At 43.0% G+C, this 19,181-nt stretch overlaps 1 protein-coding gene across 1 annotated transcript in view; it reads left to right on the forward strand.

The window, feature by feature from the left end:
• Positions 1-19,181, forward strand: part of gabrg3 (gamma-aminobutyric acid type A receptor subunit gamma3) — a gene marked incomplete at both ends in the record, with an annotated part of 49,316 nt that overhangs the window by 20,689 nt on the left and 9,446 nt on the right. Inside the window, one exon of the mRNA XM_080033373.1 lies at positions 18,007-18,227. Coding sequence (XP_079889499.1) covers positions 18,007-18,227 — 221 coding nt within the window. The remainder of the gene's footprint in view (positions 1-18,006; positions 18,228-19,181) is intronic.

A 19,181-nucleotide genomic window follows, 5' to 3' on the forward strand; every position in this document is an offset into this window, starting at 1 on the left:
ATTGGCTCCGGCCTTCGTTGCAGTGGTCGTGGGTTCAAATCCGACCCGTGGACCTTTACTGCATGTCATCCACCCTCTCTCTCTGTCTCCTCATTTCAACTCTGTTCTATCAAATAAAGCTTGACAATGCCAAAAAATAATCTTAAAAAAAAAAAAGCAAATCTGATAAGAGTCAGTAGAAATTTATTAAACTGCCTAACGCAGCATTGGGCAATATATATTGCAATATATATATATTGGGCAATATATATTGTACTCGCAAATCAGGAACATCTGACATGGAGTTACACAAAGTGATCACTAAGCAGAATTACATTTTCAACACTTCTGAAAATTCGGGACTTTGAACTGAGAACTCGGTACTACAGTGCCGGGGCCCGGCTGACTGAGGTATAAAAGGTGTAACGTAACTTGATTTAAGGGAGAATAAGTCGCCACAGACACCCAGGTTGTGTTTGTCGGCAAAGCTGCATTAATCAGTGGGTCATATGCTCATTCATCAATGTTGTAGGTCACTCTTTAGATAGTAACTTAACAGAACAATAAAATCTTCCGGAGTATAACTTTAAGGGAACTAGCAGGATTTAATTCACGCATGCATTAAAAACATGATAGCCAGATTGAAGGTTTATGCTAGCGTTTTTTAATACTAACATTACCTTTTTTTTTTAATACTACTATTACGTATTTCTCTGAGAGGGGGCTTCTGGGCTTTTTAATCTATTCGACTGGTTGATGTTTTGGAACACTCACATTCATTTCCCACTATCTGTCAATCTAACTTTGTGTATAGTGTCACTGTCTACTAGTATCATCACATTTCAATGTGTCAAGTTAATCAGGGCTGACTTAGTTTCAGAAATGTGAGGACAGGTGCTGAATACAAATGTGCCTTTGACCAATATTTTTGAGTTGTTCGCAGCAAGTCGCTTCAATTGCAATAGTGAAAATGCCAATGATTAGGCTTTCCTGAGCCCCTGCTGCACACACATCCTGCCTCATTGCTAAAATGGGGAAACCCTAGTCAACTTTTTCCTTAATTTTCTCTTTCTTAGGCACAGTGGCGCTGAAGCACACCATGCATGACCCATTCAGAGGAGATTATAAGCTGGTCTATGTTTTAATAGGCAATAAACAATATGTTAAGTTGGAGAAGGCAGCCTCTTTTTAATTATAAAGAAGCTATTTTTAAACTTGTGGGTCATGCAGTGTCCAAGGCAACCTGCTATCATCCAGGGATCCCTGCCAAATACAAAAGCCGGTGCCAATGGGGACCCTGATGCTATTCTCACCCTGAGGAGAGAGAGAGAGCTGCCCACTCACAGGCTATCACACACTGGATACCCAGAGACATATTCATGCCAGTTCATTTCCCGCTGCATAAGCAAGCCTTGGCCGGCTGGCAGGCTTATGCTGCAATTTACTTGCTACTGTGGTTTTCTTTAGAACAATATTAATGTGAAATGTTCCCTGAAATCTACTGCTCGCTGTAATTGCGTGGCTCTTACCTGCTGGGAAGGGAAATTGCCTTGAAAAGTTTTTTATCCACTTCATGAATTTGGTTGCAGGATTGCAAAAAGTATGTTTTCACCTAAAAAGCCCAGGTGGTGCATCTTATAATTATTATTTTTTCTGGCTATATGATTTGGCATCTAAAATCATCAGCATGAGGAATGAGGCTTACTGATAACAGATCTCAGAGGAATATTAATAATATGCTTTGCGTGTGTGCTTCAATCAGCATACAATGAATGAACTTACACAAAATATCTTTCCTGTTTCACTAGTGTTCATGTACATTGTGTGACCACTGAGTCTCTAGCCTGGTCCAACCAGACCATCGTACTTCATTTAATTTGTACAGAAGGTCTGGAAGTGCTGTAATTGGCAAACGTTCACTCACTTGGAGGCGGGTGTCTGTCGAAGTTTAAAACTATTGGATCTGCCCAGTGCCACTCTGGACTAGCCAACCAATCGCATCACGTTTGGTCGTCACGTGTGTCATGAGCCGGCTTCTGACGGTGCGTTCCAGTTGGACAGGGAACTCGGAAATTTCCGACTTCACTACATATTGTAGTCTATGAATCTACCGGTACCTGGCAACAGTAACTTGTTAGAGCCTAACGTTTAGTTATTTGGACGAGAAAGGTTTTAGGCGTCCATACTTTCGCGAGCAGATGCACTGGAACACAGATGGGTCGGAACTCGAAACTACCAAGTCGGAAATCTCCTTCTTCCGAGTATAAAGGAACGCAGCATTCAACTGAAACTGGAGCGCGACTTCGACGTCATCGTTCTCAGCCACTCGCTCTGTTCGCTGATTGGACGATTGCAGATTCTCCGGAGAACTGGGAAAATGCACTGTACACCCAGACTGACTACTGAAGGGAAAATGAAATTTGGCCGGAAGTAGGCGGGCGGGCGGAGCCAGGCTACTGAGTCTCCTCAGTTGGAGTAACTGTGTTGCAGACAGACAATGCCTGATCTGCAGAACCCTGGCTTAATTATTTTACAGTTTGTAATCTGTTCACCACCTATCATCAAATACGACACTAAAAGAAGGGGTGATGCATTGAAGAAGGAATTACTTTGTAGTAGTTGCAGAAAGAAAAGATTCAGGGTGGAGGGGAATTTTAGATTCAGTACGTTTTGACAGTTATATTAGATACGGCCACTATGATACTGTATGTGAATATTGATATTTCTTTAAACAACAGACTGAAATAGGCTTTATTTTCACATTTTGTGTCACATGTAGCAAGGGGTGGATTACTGCACGGGCACAGGCCCATGGGCCCAAGGGCTCAGGGGGGCCCTAAGCCAGAGATACTGATAGTAACTTTTCATGTTGCATAGTCAAAGAGCTCAGTCACTCGTGTCAATAACAACATATCATCATGGGCCCCTCAGTAGTAGGGGAGAAATACAAAAGCAAGTTAAAAACAACAGCATTAGTAGCTCTGTCTAAGGGGCTTCATGAGGGCCTCACACATACAGAAATAAGCTTTCTACTTTATATGTAAATTATATACTGTTCATATAAAGTAGCTATCCACCATTTATCTGTTGAAATGGGCCCCTCCATCATAGAACATGGGTCTGCAGACCAATCTGTACTGTTTTTACAGTTGCAGATCTGAAAAATAATGTTCCTTCTGCATCTCAGGATTTGATATAGCCTCTAAAATTTCCTTTCAAAGTGCACCAGATTGATGCATTTTACTTTAAAAAGGTAAAAAACAAATCCGGGGGGGCATGCCCCCGAACTCCCCAACAAGGACCAGGGTCCCTCCAACAGTATCCCAAAATCCTGTGGGAAACGCTGACTTCCTTAATACGTTTTTGCCATTAATTGTATGTATCTGTGTGGAAAAGTCAGTGTACCTGACTGGATAGGGAGGAGTGGGGGGCCCATTAAGAGTTTGTGCCCAGGGGCCCATTATCTCATAATACGTCTATAATACGTTTATGCATGCAGCCTTAAAGAAGATTATTGCTTACCTTGGAAGCAAATCCATTTTGCACTTAAAGGCCTACTTCACCGGTTTGAATATGAAGGTGTATTGAATTCTGAGATCCCATGTAGTATAAATGTGCGAAAAAAATTGAAATCGGTTCATCCTAGCCTGAGAAAAGGCAGAAAGAGTGTTTTTTTTAACCCTATATTTCTCTTTCTCGTGACATCACAGAAAGAGAAATATAGGGTTAAAAAAACTTACTTTGTAAATATTACTGTGATGTCTTTTACTGTGACATCACAGTAATATTTACAAAGTACGTTTTTTTTTAACCCTATATTTCTCTTTCTGTGATGTCACGAGAAAGAGAAATATAGGGTTAAAAAAAACACTCTTTCTGCCTTTTCTCAGGCTAGGATAAACCGATTTTAATTTTTTTTGCACATTTATACTACATAGGATCTCAGAATTCAATACACCTTCACATTCAAACCGGTGAAGTAGGCCTTTAACATTGACAATGTAGGCACCCTTATACATTTACAGATAATGGCAGAAACAAGCTTCCTCCAGGGAAGTGGAGTGTGTTGTCATCAAAGTCCGAGAGGAGCGTGTGCCCATTGAAAGCCTGGGTTTGGTTGCATCGCAGCACTCACTCATCCATTTGTGAGTTATCAAGATGTCCAGCCCCTATAACACACTGTATGCTAGCACTTGACAAAAACTCAGAGCAGCGAGTCACACTTGGTGGATGATGAAAGTGCGTGTCCTCATAGCGAGTGACCTTTAGGTTCCTCTAATGAGGACGCAAGGAGAGACCTCCAGCCAACAAAGGGACATGACAAGAAGTCTCAAAGCACAGGGCACATACAGTATGCACTGTAAGCCTTTTGCTGCATGCCCAGAGAAAAAAAATACTGCTCAAAGCTTGCCCTTCTACAGCCCAGGAGACAAATGTGAGATTCTCATCTCCCAGCCTCATTTTAGTCTCTTTTTGGTCTGAAATGTTTCTCATATGTTTCTCCTAAAATTCAGGAGAAATAGGTGAGACATTTACTAGATTTGCTCTTCTCAATTCAGTGTTATTAATGGCTCCTTTGTTTTTTCTTCTGGAAAAGAAAGTCATAAGAAATCCAATTATAATTTGTTGCCTTTATTTATTAAGGTTAATCCCACTCTTTATCAATTACCATCATTTATCATTTATTTTTCATTTGGTTTGATTTATTTATCATTTACACATTACCATTCACACACACATAGCAATTCAGGATGCAGTGTCTTATCCCTGAGCCCTGTTTCAGGTAGCTGGTTTTGAGGCAACCCAGAGTTTGTTCGCTCTGAGTTAGAAACTCTCGGTTTTCCGTTTCAGGTAGCAGGTTCAGCGCAACCGAGAGTCAGTTAGTGCGGCAACATACGCCGTGGGTCTAACCTGCTCGGGAGGTGGTTAGACCTAAATCAATCCATAGAAATCTCCATCACGATGTTTTTATCATGTACTGATGATTTTACGTTTGATCGATAATTTATCTGATCAGTAGCCTTGTTTTCAGCCCTCGTTCGTTCATATGGCGGCCACCTTACACATCGTGAACATTCAGATTAATAAACCTATTTGTATTTTATGTAGGCCTATATTATTATTCTTTTTATTAATAGGGATTTTTTAACGTCTGTGCCACTGAACAGATTTATGAAATGTAATTCTGCGGCTGGGGCTGCATGCGATCGTTACTGTTCATTTGTGTCATCCCAAAGTCACAGACGAGCCTCGTTAAATAACCGTATATGAATATAGAAATAATATAATAATTTAAACTGTGATCACTAGAGCACAAGGAATCTGGTAATAAATCAATCAGGCTCTACAATGGAAACTGTAATCTAATGAGTCTGACGTTAATGTCTTTCACTCCTCATTTAAAAGAAGCGACAGTATGTTTACTGCACAGTAGGCTATTATGGCTTGCCTACATACAGTAATACAGCGAATATAAAACACTGTCAGCAATGCTGTGCGGCGCCAGCTTTTGCTGCTGCTGATATGCGTAACTTAATCCTTAAAATAGATTGCTTCTCATATGGAAGCGTAATGATTCTATTGACAAATTTTCCCCCCGTTGTTTTTCTGAATGGCCGAGGTGATTAGATCAGAGTTGTGAGATAATATCCCTGTTAATTCTTCTCCATACCATAAACTCATTCGTTAATATTTCTTACTCTAGTGGGAGGAGTGGAGAAGTTTTTTTTCTTTTTTTTTGAGAAGTGGGAGGATCAAGCATTTGTTTCTTCTGTTTCCATGGTGAATCATGTTATCAGCGATCCATTGACGATGGCTTTTACGCACGCAATCAACCCAGAGAGAACACGCTCAGAGTTGATTGACCCAACCCACTTCGCCACAGGCAAACAACCCTAAAATGCAAACAAAACTTTGTTATAAGTCTGAGAATTCAATGAGTGCTTGTGGAGAGCTCTTCATTTGCTCCGTCTGAGTTTAGAATGAGATGCAGAAACTGAGAGTAGATTGAGTTCATAGAGAGAGCTCTCTGATTTCACAAAGAGACACAACAGTTGAGAAACTCTGAGAATTATTTGAGAGTTTGATGAGATCTCTTCTGAAACTTAAAGGAGACTAAATTGAGAAAAGAAATTAAAGACAGGAGAAATAGACCTCAGTCTCAGTTTGGAGACACACAGATCTCATAGTTGTCTAGGAGAAGTAAATGAAACATGAGATCTCTTTTCAAAATGTATTTTCCTCTGGGTGACCTTAAGAGCCATCCTCACACTGCAGAGCATTAGCCGCTTGCTCTGTATGTGGTGCATTGATCATTGTTGGCATTAATAAATAAATAACTTTAATATACAAAAAAATTATTATTTGACTAAGATTCAAAGGGAACCTTCAACCTTGTTTCGTGTTGAAATACATATATTTTCAGCTAAAAAGCTTTGGCTGTGAGGACAGAAGATTTCAGCCCTGTGAGGGCACAGACTGGTGACTGATTCACTCACTGCAATCAGGTGTGTGTGGCACTGATTGGCTGATTGAGCCCAGGTGTGAGGAGGTTATTTTTGCCCTGAGACCCCAGTGCTCTGAGAGCACTCAGTTGTCTCTCTCTGTGTTAAGTGTTGCAAAGGAAACTGTTTTACTTGTATATGCTTTCATCTGCTTGGCAGTGGTGGTTTTGTTGTTGCTTTAGTTTGTTATATTAAAAGGTAGCCTGTGTGGCCCTTTACAGCTCTGTGCATTTTTGTTTTCTCCCTTTCCCTAGTCGCGATTTAGTGGTTATCCCTCCGGGGATAACTTTCAGACACCCCTGGGTCCGCACCTGTGTCCCAACCCCCATTCATTAAACTGGAGAGTTTTTATCCAAGTCCTTGACTTCTCAGTAATGTCAGACATTTACTAAAGAATCAAGGAAAAAAAGAGTTATAAATGAATAGGGTAGTTTTTGTTACGCATGTTTTTCAGTTATATCTTATTAATCAACCCAACAAAAAGTATGGCAATGTCATGTATGTTTTTTTAAATAGGGCCCCATTTTATGGACACATAATTCCATGCAGAGATATAAGAGGGTAGTATTGAGTGATTGTATGTTTGTCGCTCTCTGAATATACAGAACATGGTTAATACGGTGTATCTGACCCAGTCCAGACAAAATAGTGTTGGCGGTTCATCCATAAAATCCTCATTATTACTTTGGTTAAGGGGACAGAAAGGTCAGTGGCATATGCCCCTGCTCTCTTTCTTCTAGAAATGAAAAGCTTGACATGTCAATGGTGTTCTACCAGCCTGCCTCACTTTCCAGCTGATTATTCCATCCTGAGCCATTTGTCTGACCGGTCACGCTCTGATTTGTATTCTGCTCATTTTGAGCATTGGGTAAAACTGTGGCAGAAAATGGATGGGGAAATATTCCATTATAAGAGTAAATATGTTCAGCATAACCCATCTTAACATATTTTAGGTCGGGAGAGAATGATGAAAGATGGCATCACATTTTTCACTTTTCACACACAGAATCTAAAGTAAATCCACACTGAAATACATAAAGGGCTTTGAATGGTGTTCTCCTCCTAGTTCTCTCAGTCGTCCTGGGACCAGACTGTCTCTTCTGGCTTTTTGTGCCATATTCCAGCACTAGATCTTCACCCCCAAGCAGATGTAACCTCTACTACTGTATATTCTCCTTTATTCCTAGTTTGCATGCTTTGCCATCAGTGCCTGTATGTGTGAATGTGACAGCAGTGTAAAGCGATTTGAGTTGTCTAGTACAAATAAAAGTGCTATATAAGTACAGTTAACATGTACCTTTCTCTGTTGCTCTTCCCCCTTTTTCAAGGTAAAGGGAGTTGTTTTGGGGAGTTTTTCACCCCTGTGAGAACAGAGGGTGTCAGATTGTTATCTATGATACTGGGCTACTGAGTTTTGCATTGACAGTTAATGAGGAAGCAGCACATTGTTAATCCGCACATCCTTGCTGTTGGTCAGGAAGTGATGCTTAAGTGTCTCCCCGAAGGGATAGTTAGTGAACTACTGTTGCTAACGGCTAAATTGCAAGTTAACCAGGAACATTCTAGTCAACCAATGCCTTGTTTACACTAAGCAGTGTGGCTTGGATCGTGTCAGCTCGGTAACGGTAGATCTGACTTGGGTTTCCACCGCTTACACTACCCTTATGGTTATGCCGGATACGGTTGCCACCTTGGATTTAGGAAAAAAAGGGACACTTGGATGTTTGGGGGCGGAGGGCTCAGCCATTATTAGGCTACCATTTCAGACTGACCAGTGTAATGACCTATAATGACCATACACACCTACAGTGCTTTTTACAGTAGGCTAAATAGGGAGACTGACCTTGTAGGGGGGGGGGGAAAATGCAACCTTTTAAAGTAAAATTCATCAATCTGGTGCACTTTGAGAAGAAAATTGCATGCAACCATGCCCAGGGGCCCAAGGGCTCAGGGGGCCCCTAAGCCAGAAATACTGATAGTAACTTTAAATGTCGCATTGTCAAAGAGCTCAGTCACTCATGTCAATAACAGGGTCTAAAAAGGAATAGCCTAAACATGAGGAAATAAATCATGGCCCCTCAACTAGTAGGTGAAAAATAGAAAAGCAAGTGCAAAACAAAAGCATTATTAGCTCTGTCTAGGGGGCTTCATAAGGGGCCTCTAAGGCCCCCACACACAAACAGGAATAAGCTTTCTATGTGTAAAGTCTGTACTGTTCATAAAAAGTAGCTTTCCACCCTGTATCTGTTGCAATGGGCCCCTCCATCATATAACATGGGTCTGCAGACCAATCTACTGAACTGTTTTTTACAGTTGCTGAGTAAAGACTGCTGCCTGTATAAAAATAATGTTCCTTCTGCAGCTCAAGATTTGATTTAAATCTAAATTTCCCTCTCAACGTGCACTAGATTGATGCATTTTACTTTAAAACGGTACAAATTTTCTTCCAGGGGGGCATTCCCGGACCCCCAACAAGGACCAGGGTCCCTCCCACAGTATCCCAAAATCCTGTGGGAAACACTGACTTTCTTAATATGTTCTTGCCAGTAATTGTACATGTATCTGTGCGGAAAAGTCACTGTACCTCGTAATTATGAGATCCTTATCTCGTAATTACAAGATCTTTTCTCGTAATTACGAGATCCTGAGTATGCTAACGGCTACATTAGCCGTGAAACTTTTTTTTATTTGATGAATGCTCAGCGCCACCGTAGAAATCAAATGTGTCCCGGGAGATATTTTTCTTTTCCCGGGACAGCATGGTGAAAACACTTCTGGGAAAACCGGGACGGGTGGCAACACTAATGCAAGGGCATAGAGCTGTGGAACAACTGCGGTCAAGCCACCCGTGTCTGATTTTTAATGGGACAAACCAGCCGCTTCTATATTTAAAATCCCCCCATATGGCGGCTATGTCACTACAGTGACATGGTAGCAGCAGGAAAAAGTGTAGCCCACTGATCGACTCAATGAAGAGAAAAAACGCTACACAATAATGAGAGAGCTGCACGCCAACATGGTTCACTAAATACAAGACTCTTTTCACTTCTGCCGCAGAGTTTACATGACAGTTTAATGCAGAATTGATTCTGTCGGACCAATCAACTATCAGATGGTAGTGCAAGCAGAGAGGGAGCTGATGGAAACACAGGGCAGCTTGACACATTTCTGTTAGCTGTTCTGCTACTGGGATTCATTAAACTGCTTTTGAACCAGGTGCTGGTTCATCCTCCTCTGCTGTTCAGTGTGACTGAGTATTGGGCTAACGGTGGCATCAGTTGGCAGGTGGGAGTGACGCTCTATGGTGTAATAAGTAGGGCTGTCAAAATTATCGCGTTAACGCAAGGTGATTAATTTCTGGAATTAATGCGTTAATTTTTTTTATCGCAATTAACGCATGTGCAGATTGATCCGCCCCGTACATCCCACCGGCTCTGTACTACAGCCACTCAAACGTTGCGGCTGACCCAGGATCAGTAGCTGCGCGCAGCCAAACATCACAGCACGCTAGCCCATGCCGTGTTTTAAACTGCTAACGGTCACGTCTGTGTCGGGGGCATGGATAGTTTATAAAATCAACTGCCGCGGGTGGCAGCTGATGTCGGGAGCAACAGGAGGAGAAACATTGTCCGCTCTGTTCAGAGCCCGCGAGGACACAAACGTCTGCAGTTTTCAGAGGTGTGTGTGTGAGTAGACATCAACATAACGTCGACTTCCTGGTCAGTCCCCTAGGACGTGTTCGCGCGTACACACACACACAGACACACACACACACCGCGGACTGTAATCAAGTTGTATTCAAGAATGCACAACCTATAGATTCACCAAATGAATGCCATTATAGTCTATATTTGCCCAAAGACATAGTAAAGAGACAGACCAATTGAATTATGGTGTGTTAGGTATATATTTTAGTTTGATTTAAATTTATTTTCAGTATCATCATTTGGATTTTCAATTAATAAAAATTCTAATTTTAAATGTACATATCCACCTTCTGTCCTTTATCTTTCCGTTCGTACAACAATATACAGAGAAAATTCGAATTTTTCGGGCATATTTCGAATGGTAAAATTAATCGTGATTAATCGTGATTAATCCACAGAATCCTGTGATTAATCTGATTAAAAATTTTAATCGTTTGACAGCCCTAGTAATAAGATTTCTTTGTGCTTGGATTTAAATAAATAATGATATACATTATACACACATACAGTTCATACATGCATATGAGAAGTACGTGTTATGCCCAGGAGGAGTAACTATTGCAGCCTTTACTATTCTGGTCTCAAGCTGAACTTGGCAGCGAGGATTTGCTCTAGTTCAGCCCCACGAGAGTTAGTGGGTGAGACACTGATGGTTGGTTACACTGAAGGCCTGGCTGACAGTTCATCCTGAAGGTGTTAGGTGGGGTTAAGGTCAGGGCTCTGTGCAGGCCCGGGAAGTTCACTCAACTCCAATTCAACATCATAACTTTATGGATGGAGAAAGATGTCAGGTTGTAGTAAGAAAGGGCCTTTGCAAAACTACCACATACAGAAGGTGAAAGTGCTACTGTCTTGAAATTTTTTTAAATGCTGTAGCATTTACTTTTGGAAATCAGGGGATCAGCCCAAACATACAGTATATGCCTCAGTATCCTGCAACTAAAACAAGGTTAACTCTGACGATACATGTTATTTTCAAACAGTATTATGCGTCTGATAAGTCTGGATGGCTCAAGGGATTATTAGTATACTTGAAGGGGGTATTGGATTCACTACATGGGGGTCTATTCCTATAGTAAAACAGTATCTTTGATTTGACAGCGAGTATACACAGCACCCTCTAGATCAGGAACCTTTATATAGCAGCTCCTCTGAGGCGCTTGAGGTGAAAGACCCATTTTCTCCAGGACTAAAGACTGCTGTGGTGTCTGAAAGCAGCTGCAAGCAGCAGGGAGGGGAAATGAGATCAATGATCTTTCAGCCGAGTTAAAAAAAAAACCTTTCTAATGTGGAATTATAAAAGATTACATGGCTGGATATGTTGGTGTGCATCTGCAACTCACTCTTAAGACATGCAGTTGCTTCCGTTCATATCAGTTCTTTATTTGTTTGATTTTGGAGAAGTTTTCCTCGACTGGTCATTAAATCCTAGATAATGTTCAGTTATGTTCAATCTCCAGAGCTCCATACAATTAAAGGTAATGAGCACCCGGTGCTTCTCTTGATTATAGAGCTCATTCTAATTGGTGAGCTCTTCAAACCAGTGCAGCGAGGGAGAAAAGGTCAAAGTGAAAATAAACGTGTAGATTGCTGAAGGAAGGCAAACTATTATTCATTTCTCTATAGTCTACTGCACATTTTGATCTGTGTGGTTGCTAAAGATGACCTAAGAACTACAATGTTGCTGGTCAAACCTTTGGCTTTGTCTGAGCTTGAAAGCAGCATCACTGTCAGGACAATGACTTTACAATGTAGGGACATTGTTTGCAATATCAATTTATGTACAAAAAGTAGCTATAAAATATAACATATGCTGTATACATAACGAATGGAGCAATCATTTGCTTCATTCAATCGCATTTAATCCCCAATTAAAGGGTTGAATAAAATAAAGAGCTGCAGATGTGTAACAATCATTTCCTGTGCTGTTTAAATTCTAAATGTTTTATTTGAAAGCTCTATTTCTGTGATTTTACCATCCAACACAATAATTATATGAATCTTTTTGCATACGTATCTTCTGCGCTGACCGGTGCTAATGTCTCCAAAGGTTGTTTACCATTAACATGTTTGTATTACTTCAGAGTCAAACCATGTGTGAGTCAGTAAAGGTACACCTTGATCTATGTTTAGAATGTGCATTGAATTGTGTGTGACCTAACCTGGCACCGCCCGCCTACGTACTTCCGCTCAATTTTTCATTTCCCTTAAGTAGTCATTCTGGCCCTGCGGTATATTAGTGGGTTTTCTCCAGCCAGATTTCTGCCGGTCCAATCAGCCAACAGAAGGAGTGGCTCAGAAGCCAGTGCACGACACGTCACGAGCAAGCGTTATGCGATTGGTTGGCAGATCCAATAGTTTTAAACTTCAACAGACACCCGCCTTCAAGTGAGTTTACGTTTGTCCATTGAGCGATTCCAGACCTTCTGTACAAAGAAAATGAAGTAATGAAGAACAAAATACAAACTCTTCCACCAGAGCATCCACAAGAGGGGATTGTAAAATACCATATAGAAAAAGTTATTTTGGGTAGTCAGCCCTTTCCTATTGAGCAGCACATACTTGGAATACCATACCCACAGAACTAAGGAACATTACATCACTCAAATCCCTCTCAAAATCTATAAAACACTGGTTACTGACCAATCAAATATGCATCCATAATCATCTGGGATAGTGTGTTTGTCTTTGTGTTTACTAATTGTGTTTGTGTGAGTTTGTGCTCCTTGTTATGCACTTGTTTGTGCTTATGTGTTTTGTCTGCATTCATGCTCAAGTCAAGTCAAGTCAAGTTTATTTATATAGCACATTTACAGACGGCTAAGCCCCACCAAAGTGCTTCACATAAAGAACAATTAGTGCAGTAAAAACAGGATTTAACACAATTAAAAAGAAACAAATAAGAAAATAAAAACAACAACAACACAGAGGTTAAAACGACAATGCCTGCAGGAGTAGTCTATTGGAAGGCAAGAGAGAAGAGGTGGGTTTTTAAAAGTGATTTAAAAACATTTAGGGACTGTGCTGCACGGATGTGGAGGGGAAGGCTGTTCCAGAGCCTGGGGGCTGCGACCGCAAAGGCTCTGTCACCCCTGGTCTTTAGCCTGGATCTGGGCACCTCAAGCAGCAGTTGGTCAGCTGACCGTAGTGCTCTGGTGTGGGTGAGGTGGTGTAGGAGGTCAGAGAGGTAAGTAGGGGCCAGACCATGGAGGGATTTGAAAACGGTTAGAAGGAGTTTGAAGTCAATACGGTGACGGATGGGAAGCCAGTGGAGTGATGCAAGGACCGGGGTGATGTGATCACGTTTTTTGGTGCAGGTGAGGAGTCGGGCGGCAGAGTTTTGGACCAACTGCAGGCGGCGAAACTTCAATTGATCCATGCCAGTGTAGAGAGCGTTACAGTAGTCCAGCTGTGATGTGATGAAAGCGTGAATAGCTCTCTCCAGGTCACTCCGAGGCAGGTATGATTTGAGCTTGGCTAGTGTTCTCAGGTGGTAAAAACTTCTCTTAACAACTCCACTGACCTGTTGCTCAAATTTAAAAGCGCTGTCGAATATCACGCCAAGATTTCTGACCGAGGGCTTGATGTTGGATGCAAGGGGACCTAGGACATTGGTGGAGAAGGCAGGAGGGATTTTTCCAAAAATCATGACCTCCGTCTTGCTCTCATTGAGATTGAGGAAGTTTGCCGCCAACCATGATCTGATGTCAGCCAGACAATCGAGTAGTGGCTGGAGTGTAGACTGCCCATTGATTTTAAGGGGCAGATACAGCTGGATGTCGTCGGCAAAGCAGTGAAAGGAAATATTATGTTTAACCAGGATTTCCCCTAGGGGTAAAATGTATAGTAGAAATAGGATGGGACCTAGTATAGAGCCCTGGGGGACCCCACAGGTGAGGGGGGCAACAGGGGAAAAGAAATCCCCAAGCAGGACAGAGAAGCTCCTGTCAGCCAGATAGCACTGAAAGAACTTCAGGGCTGTGCCTTTGATTCCAACTTGGTGTTCCAGCCTAGAGAGCAGTATCCTGTGATCCACCGTGTCGAAGGCTGCTGTGAGATCCAGGAGCACAAGGATCGCAGGGCTACCTGAGTCAACGACCAGGAGCAGGTCGTTCAGCACCCTTAGGAGAGCAGTCTCTGTGCTGTGGGCTGTTCTGAAACCAGACTGGAATTTGTCGTAGATATTGTTGCTGGTCAGAAAAGATTTTAGCTGGACATAGACTTCACGCTCAAGGAGTTTGGACAGAAAGGGAAGTTTGGAAATCGGTCTGAAATTTGAGAGAATGGAGGGGTCGAGATTGGGTTTCTTTAGGAGAGGTTGCACTACAGCGAACTTGAAGGCAGCCGGGACACAACCAGTGGAGAGGATGGAATTGATTAATAGTAGAAGGAAGGGGGCAACTGTGTTCAAAACTGTAGGATCCTTAAGCAGACGGGAGGGTAGACAGTCAGATGGGCAGTTGGAAGGCTGCAGGTGACTGACTGCATCAGAGAGGGAGGAAAGGGTTGTGGGCTCGAACTGCTCGAGGACAGCTGGCAGGGGAAGGGGGGGAGGGAGGGGGAGGGGGGCAGAGGAGTCAGAGGGCCTGAGTGCTACAATCTTGTCTATGAAGAAGTTTAGAAAACTTTCACAGAGGGCGGGTGAGGGCACAACAGGGGATTCATTTCGGGGGTTTATGAGGGAGTTTAGGGTGTTGAAGAGAAACTGTGGTTTGTGGCTGTTTCTGGAGACCAGGGTAGAAATATACTGTGATTTGGCACTTTTTACAGCTCGTTGGTAGTCCACTAGGCAGCTTCGGAGGATTTGGAGGGACACTTGGAGGTGGTCTTTCTGCCACTTGCGCTCAGCCCGCCTACAGGCTCGTCTGAGGACACGTGTTGCGTCATTGAGCCATGGTGTTAACTGGGCTTTAACCCGTTTGGGTTTGAGAGGGGCAACAGAGTCCAGGATGTCCGAGCAAGCTGAGGAGAATGCAGAGAGAAGTTGATCAGCACTACACTCAGAGCTAATACCCAGTGGCGGCCTAAATAAAAGGGAGTTGTTGAAAGCGGCCGAAAATTGCCCAGCAGTCGAGGAGTTAATTGAGCGTGAGAACTGCTTCGAGACACGAGTGGTACTAACTGAGTATGGGACTGGCACAGTGAACAGTATTGGGGAGTGGTCTGAGAGAGACAAGGTACAGATTTCGGTAACAGAGACAGAAATACCATATGACAGCACAAGATCTAGTGTGTGACCCTTTTCGTGTGTCGGGCCGGTGACGACTTGGTTAAGGCTGAATGAATTGATGAGGTTCAGAAAGTCTCGGGTCAGAGGCTGAGACTCGCAGCAGACATGGACATTGAAGTCACCACAAATTATTATGTGGTCATACTTCACCACTAGCCCAGACAAAAAATCAGCAAAGTCATGAATGAAGTCTTTGTTGAAATTAGGAGGGCGATATACCACAGCACACAATATGGGGGAAGACATGATTAATTCAAAGAGCTGTAGCTCAAAGCTTGTAAACCCAGCGTGTGGAATCTGCCGACAGTGAAACAACGACCTGTAAACAGAGGCAATGCCTCCGCCCCTCCCAGTCGCACGGGGGGAATTCAGGAAGTAACAGTCCAGTGGAAGGAGTTCGGAGAAAGGTGTGTTTTCACCGGTAGAGAGCCAGGTCTCACACAGAAATAGAAAGTCCAGCTCCCGAGAGATAAAGAAGTCATTCAGCATGAAAGTTTTGTTCGTCAGAGACCGCACGTTGATCAACGCCATCCGGAGTGTTAGCTCGTTGCTCGCCGCTGGTCCGGTGCGCCTCAACGGGCGAAGGCTAGAGTGGACAACACCGCGACTGCGCCTACGCAGGCAGAGCCGGGTGGCCGAGCCAGGCGTGGGAACCTGAGCAGGTCGCGGTCCGGTCAGCGCCGTCGGGACGGCCGGAGGGGCCGGAAGCAGCGATGGATGAGGCAGCAGAGCAGGATCGCGGCCAGGGACGGCCTCTGCGGGAGTAGCAGGCGAAACACAGGGAACAGGACGTAGGCATCGCGGCAGACGCCGGGCGGCAGCTCGATGTGAGGACAACTGGATCTTGATCTTCATCAGTAGACCCCCCCTCCTTCCTCGCCTTCTGGAACGCTTTTTGCGAGAAAAGGCCACTGGCTGGCGGCGCAGGTAAGCAGGGATACCTGACAGCACGGGAGGGGGAGAACTGGTCCAATCTCCTTGATCGGGACTAGCCGCCCAAGCCACGGGGAGTTTTAGGTTGCGGATGTTAAGCAGTGCTTGACGATCGTAGCACAGAATGGCAGAAACATCCAGATAGACACTTAGAAGCAGGGCCGTAGCAAACGATAGACAGAACGCCCGAGGCAGACGAGTCGCCGAACAGACTGGCGCCATCTTGCTCCTTGTATGCTCCTTGTCTGTGCTTTTTGTCTTTCTTTAAATACTTATGTGTTATAATCGTGCTATATGTTCATGCACTTCTATCTGTTTCTGCTTCATGTTTTTCACACATGGCCAACCTGTTATGTGCTGGAGAAATCATTGTGTCGTTTTGCTTGTCTGTGCTTGTGTCATTTTGTTTTTGTGCTCATGTGTTGTATTTTTGTATTTTTCTTCTTTTAATGTTTCTTTTTTTCATTTTTTTAATTTATGATATGATATGCCATTATCTCAAAATCAAGGGTTTTGTTTTTGCGATCACAAGATAACGGTATCAAAAAAATATACGATCATGGCAGCTCTTGGCTTCCGTACAAGTTCCTCAGTCGCCAGCCACCCTTGACTATTTCTGCTCGTGTTTTCTTGCTGTTTCTGAATCCACTGTTCTGATCACTTAACCACACATCCACTGTTAGAGGGAGTAAAAGCAAGTTGGATGCCCTCTGGTTTTCTATTTGACAGCAGCCTGGATAAAGACGCCAGAGGTTTCTGCAAGGCATCAGGTTTCAGTGGCATGCTGTTAGCATCCCTGGAGGGTCTCTGACCACAGACCACACAGAAACAAGGCTGCTTTTTTCACAAATCTTTTGTTCCTTTTTCTTAGCAATGCTACTACCATGGCTCTCAGGAGGCAAAGGCCGCTCTCCCTGGGTCAGTCTGTCCACCACTTTGCTCTGCACTGAAATATCTCAACTATCAGCCCGACTGACATGACATTCTGTACACACGTTGGTGAAATATCAGCCTGTTGGATTCAAACCAAATATGTTTAGCACAGGCATGGTTCATTACGCATTATAACGCACTATTGTGCCACAGTACAGCCCCACGAGCATGGCTATAGCCCATTAATATGTTTATATATGATTTAGGAAGATCTCAGGTAAACATTGTTTTAAATGTTTTAAACATTAAATAAAATGTAATAAATGATGGGTTCTGATTCTTTAATCAAACAAATATCAACAGAACTTAATTTGCTGTGTAAAAGCATACAGGAGTTTAAAACCACAGGCAGATGCACCACAGCCATGGGGGAGCATGCTGTCAGCACACCAGAGAGTTAAGCAAATGAGATAGCATGTGAGATCTGTGAGATGTCTCAACATACGGGCCAGTGAACAAGTACAATGATAAGTGCTCCTGCTGGTGAAAGGGATGAAAGATAGAAGTCTTCTAGAGATGTGTTGCTGAAACACATAATCCTCCTATTCAGTGTCATTTAAAAAGAAAATCAATACTCTTCTTGAGTAGCAGCTGAAGCGGCTCCTCTCTTTCGCTAACACAGAACAGCTTTACTGATGTTTTTTGAAATGTAATGGCATCAAATCACACAGCACTGCATAGCCACTTATATGCCATCTACTTTTCTTTTTCTTTTCTTTAGGAATACCAAATTGACATCATCTTTGCCCAGACGTGGATAGACAGCCGTCTCAGATTCAACAGCACAATAAAAATATTGACTTTAACCAGCAATATGGTGGGACTGCTTTGGCTCCCAGATACCATCTTCAGAAACTCCAAGAATGCAGATTCCCACTGGATTACAGTGCCAAACCAGCTGCTCAGAATATGGAACAATGGCAAGATACTGTACACCCTAAGGTAAGAAATGCAACACAAGTCAAAGCACATGCAGAATGTATGTTCTGCATACTCAAGCAAACTGAGCAGTGGAAATAACATGGTTATGTTGTTAATCATTAATGAACTACAAGGTACTACTAGGTTCTTGAATTGATAAAATGTGACCTGCACCTAACCCTAACTGTAGGTAGTTATCATTAACATACCTCATACTATTATAGTTTCATACATGCACCTTATTGTATTCAGTGCAAGGGCTGGGATGTGGGCATTTTAGCCATGGCAATGTTGATGTTAGGTCTGTACAACCCTCTGGTCCAGGCTGAAATGTCTCAACTACTTTTGGATGGACTGCTCTTAGATGATCAACTTTCTCTTTTTTGCTCTACCTCACCCTTTCTGGAAACATGTCATCAAAAACACAAGGAATGTGGGGCTTAAAGAGACAGGCTCTCAAACCAAGCTTTTAAGACAGAGGCTGAAAAGAAGTGATTTAGCAGTGACACTGAGAAATATAAAGGGTTTTTATGGAAACTCACAAAATTAGTTTCTAGTAGAAATCTTTCAAATTAACCAAACGTATAACCTTTAAACTTTTGGTACCCATGGTGTTCCCGGTCAAAAAGGAAGGTCATGGGGGCACACACACACACACCTGTTTATAGCCTAGCATCCTCTGGCCGAGCCTACTGTTATACTCCAGCCGCCGCAAGCCCGGTATTCGGACTGCTGCTACTGCAACACAACGTAAAGAAAGAAGAGAAAAGGCAAACTGAGGGCTGATGAGGCAGAAGTCAAGTGCCCATCTCACAGTCCAGTCGTATGATATTACGTTCAATTGTGTGATGGGGAAGAAAGATCCTTCTGTGTAGTGGTAAAAGCTTCAAAACAAGGAACTGTTCTCTGACGCCAGCTATGCTTGCCAAACGCCGATCCTCCTCGTGTCTCCTGCAGGTGTGTGTGAGACAATTC

This window comes from Ammodytes marinus, assembly GCF_949987685.1.
Source record: "Ammodytes marinus genome assembly, chromosome: 8".
In the NCBI taxonomy this organism is placed as follows: Eukaryota; Metazoa; Chordata; class Actinopteri; order Uranoscopiformes; family Ammodytidae; genus Ammodytes; species Ammodytes marinus.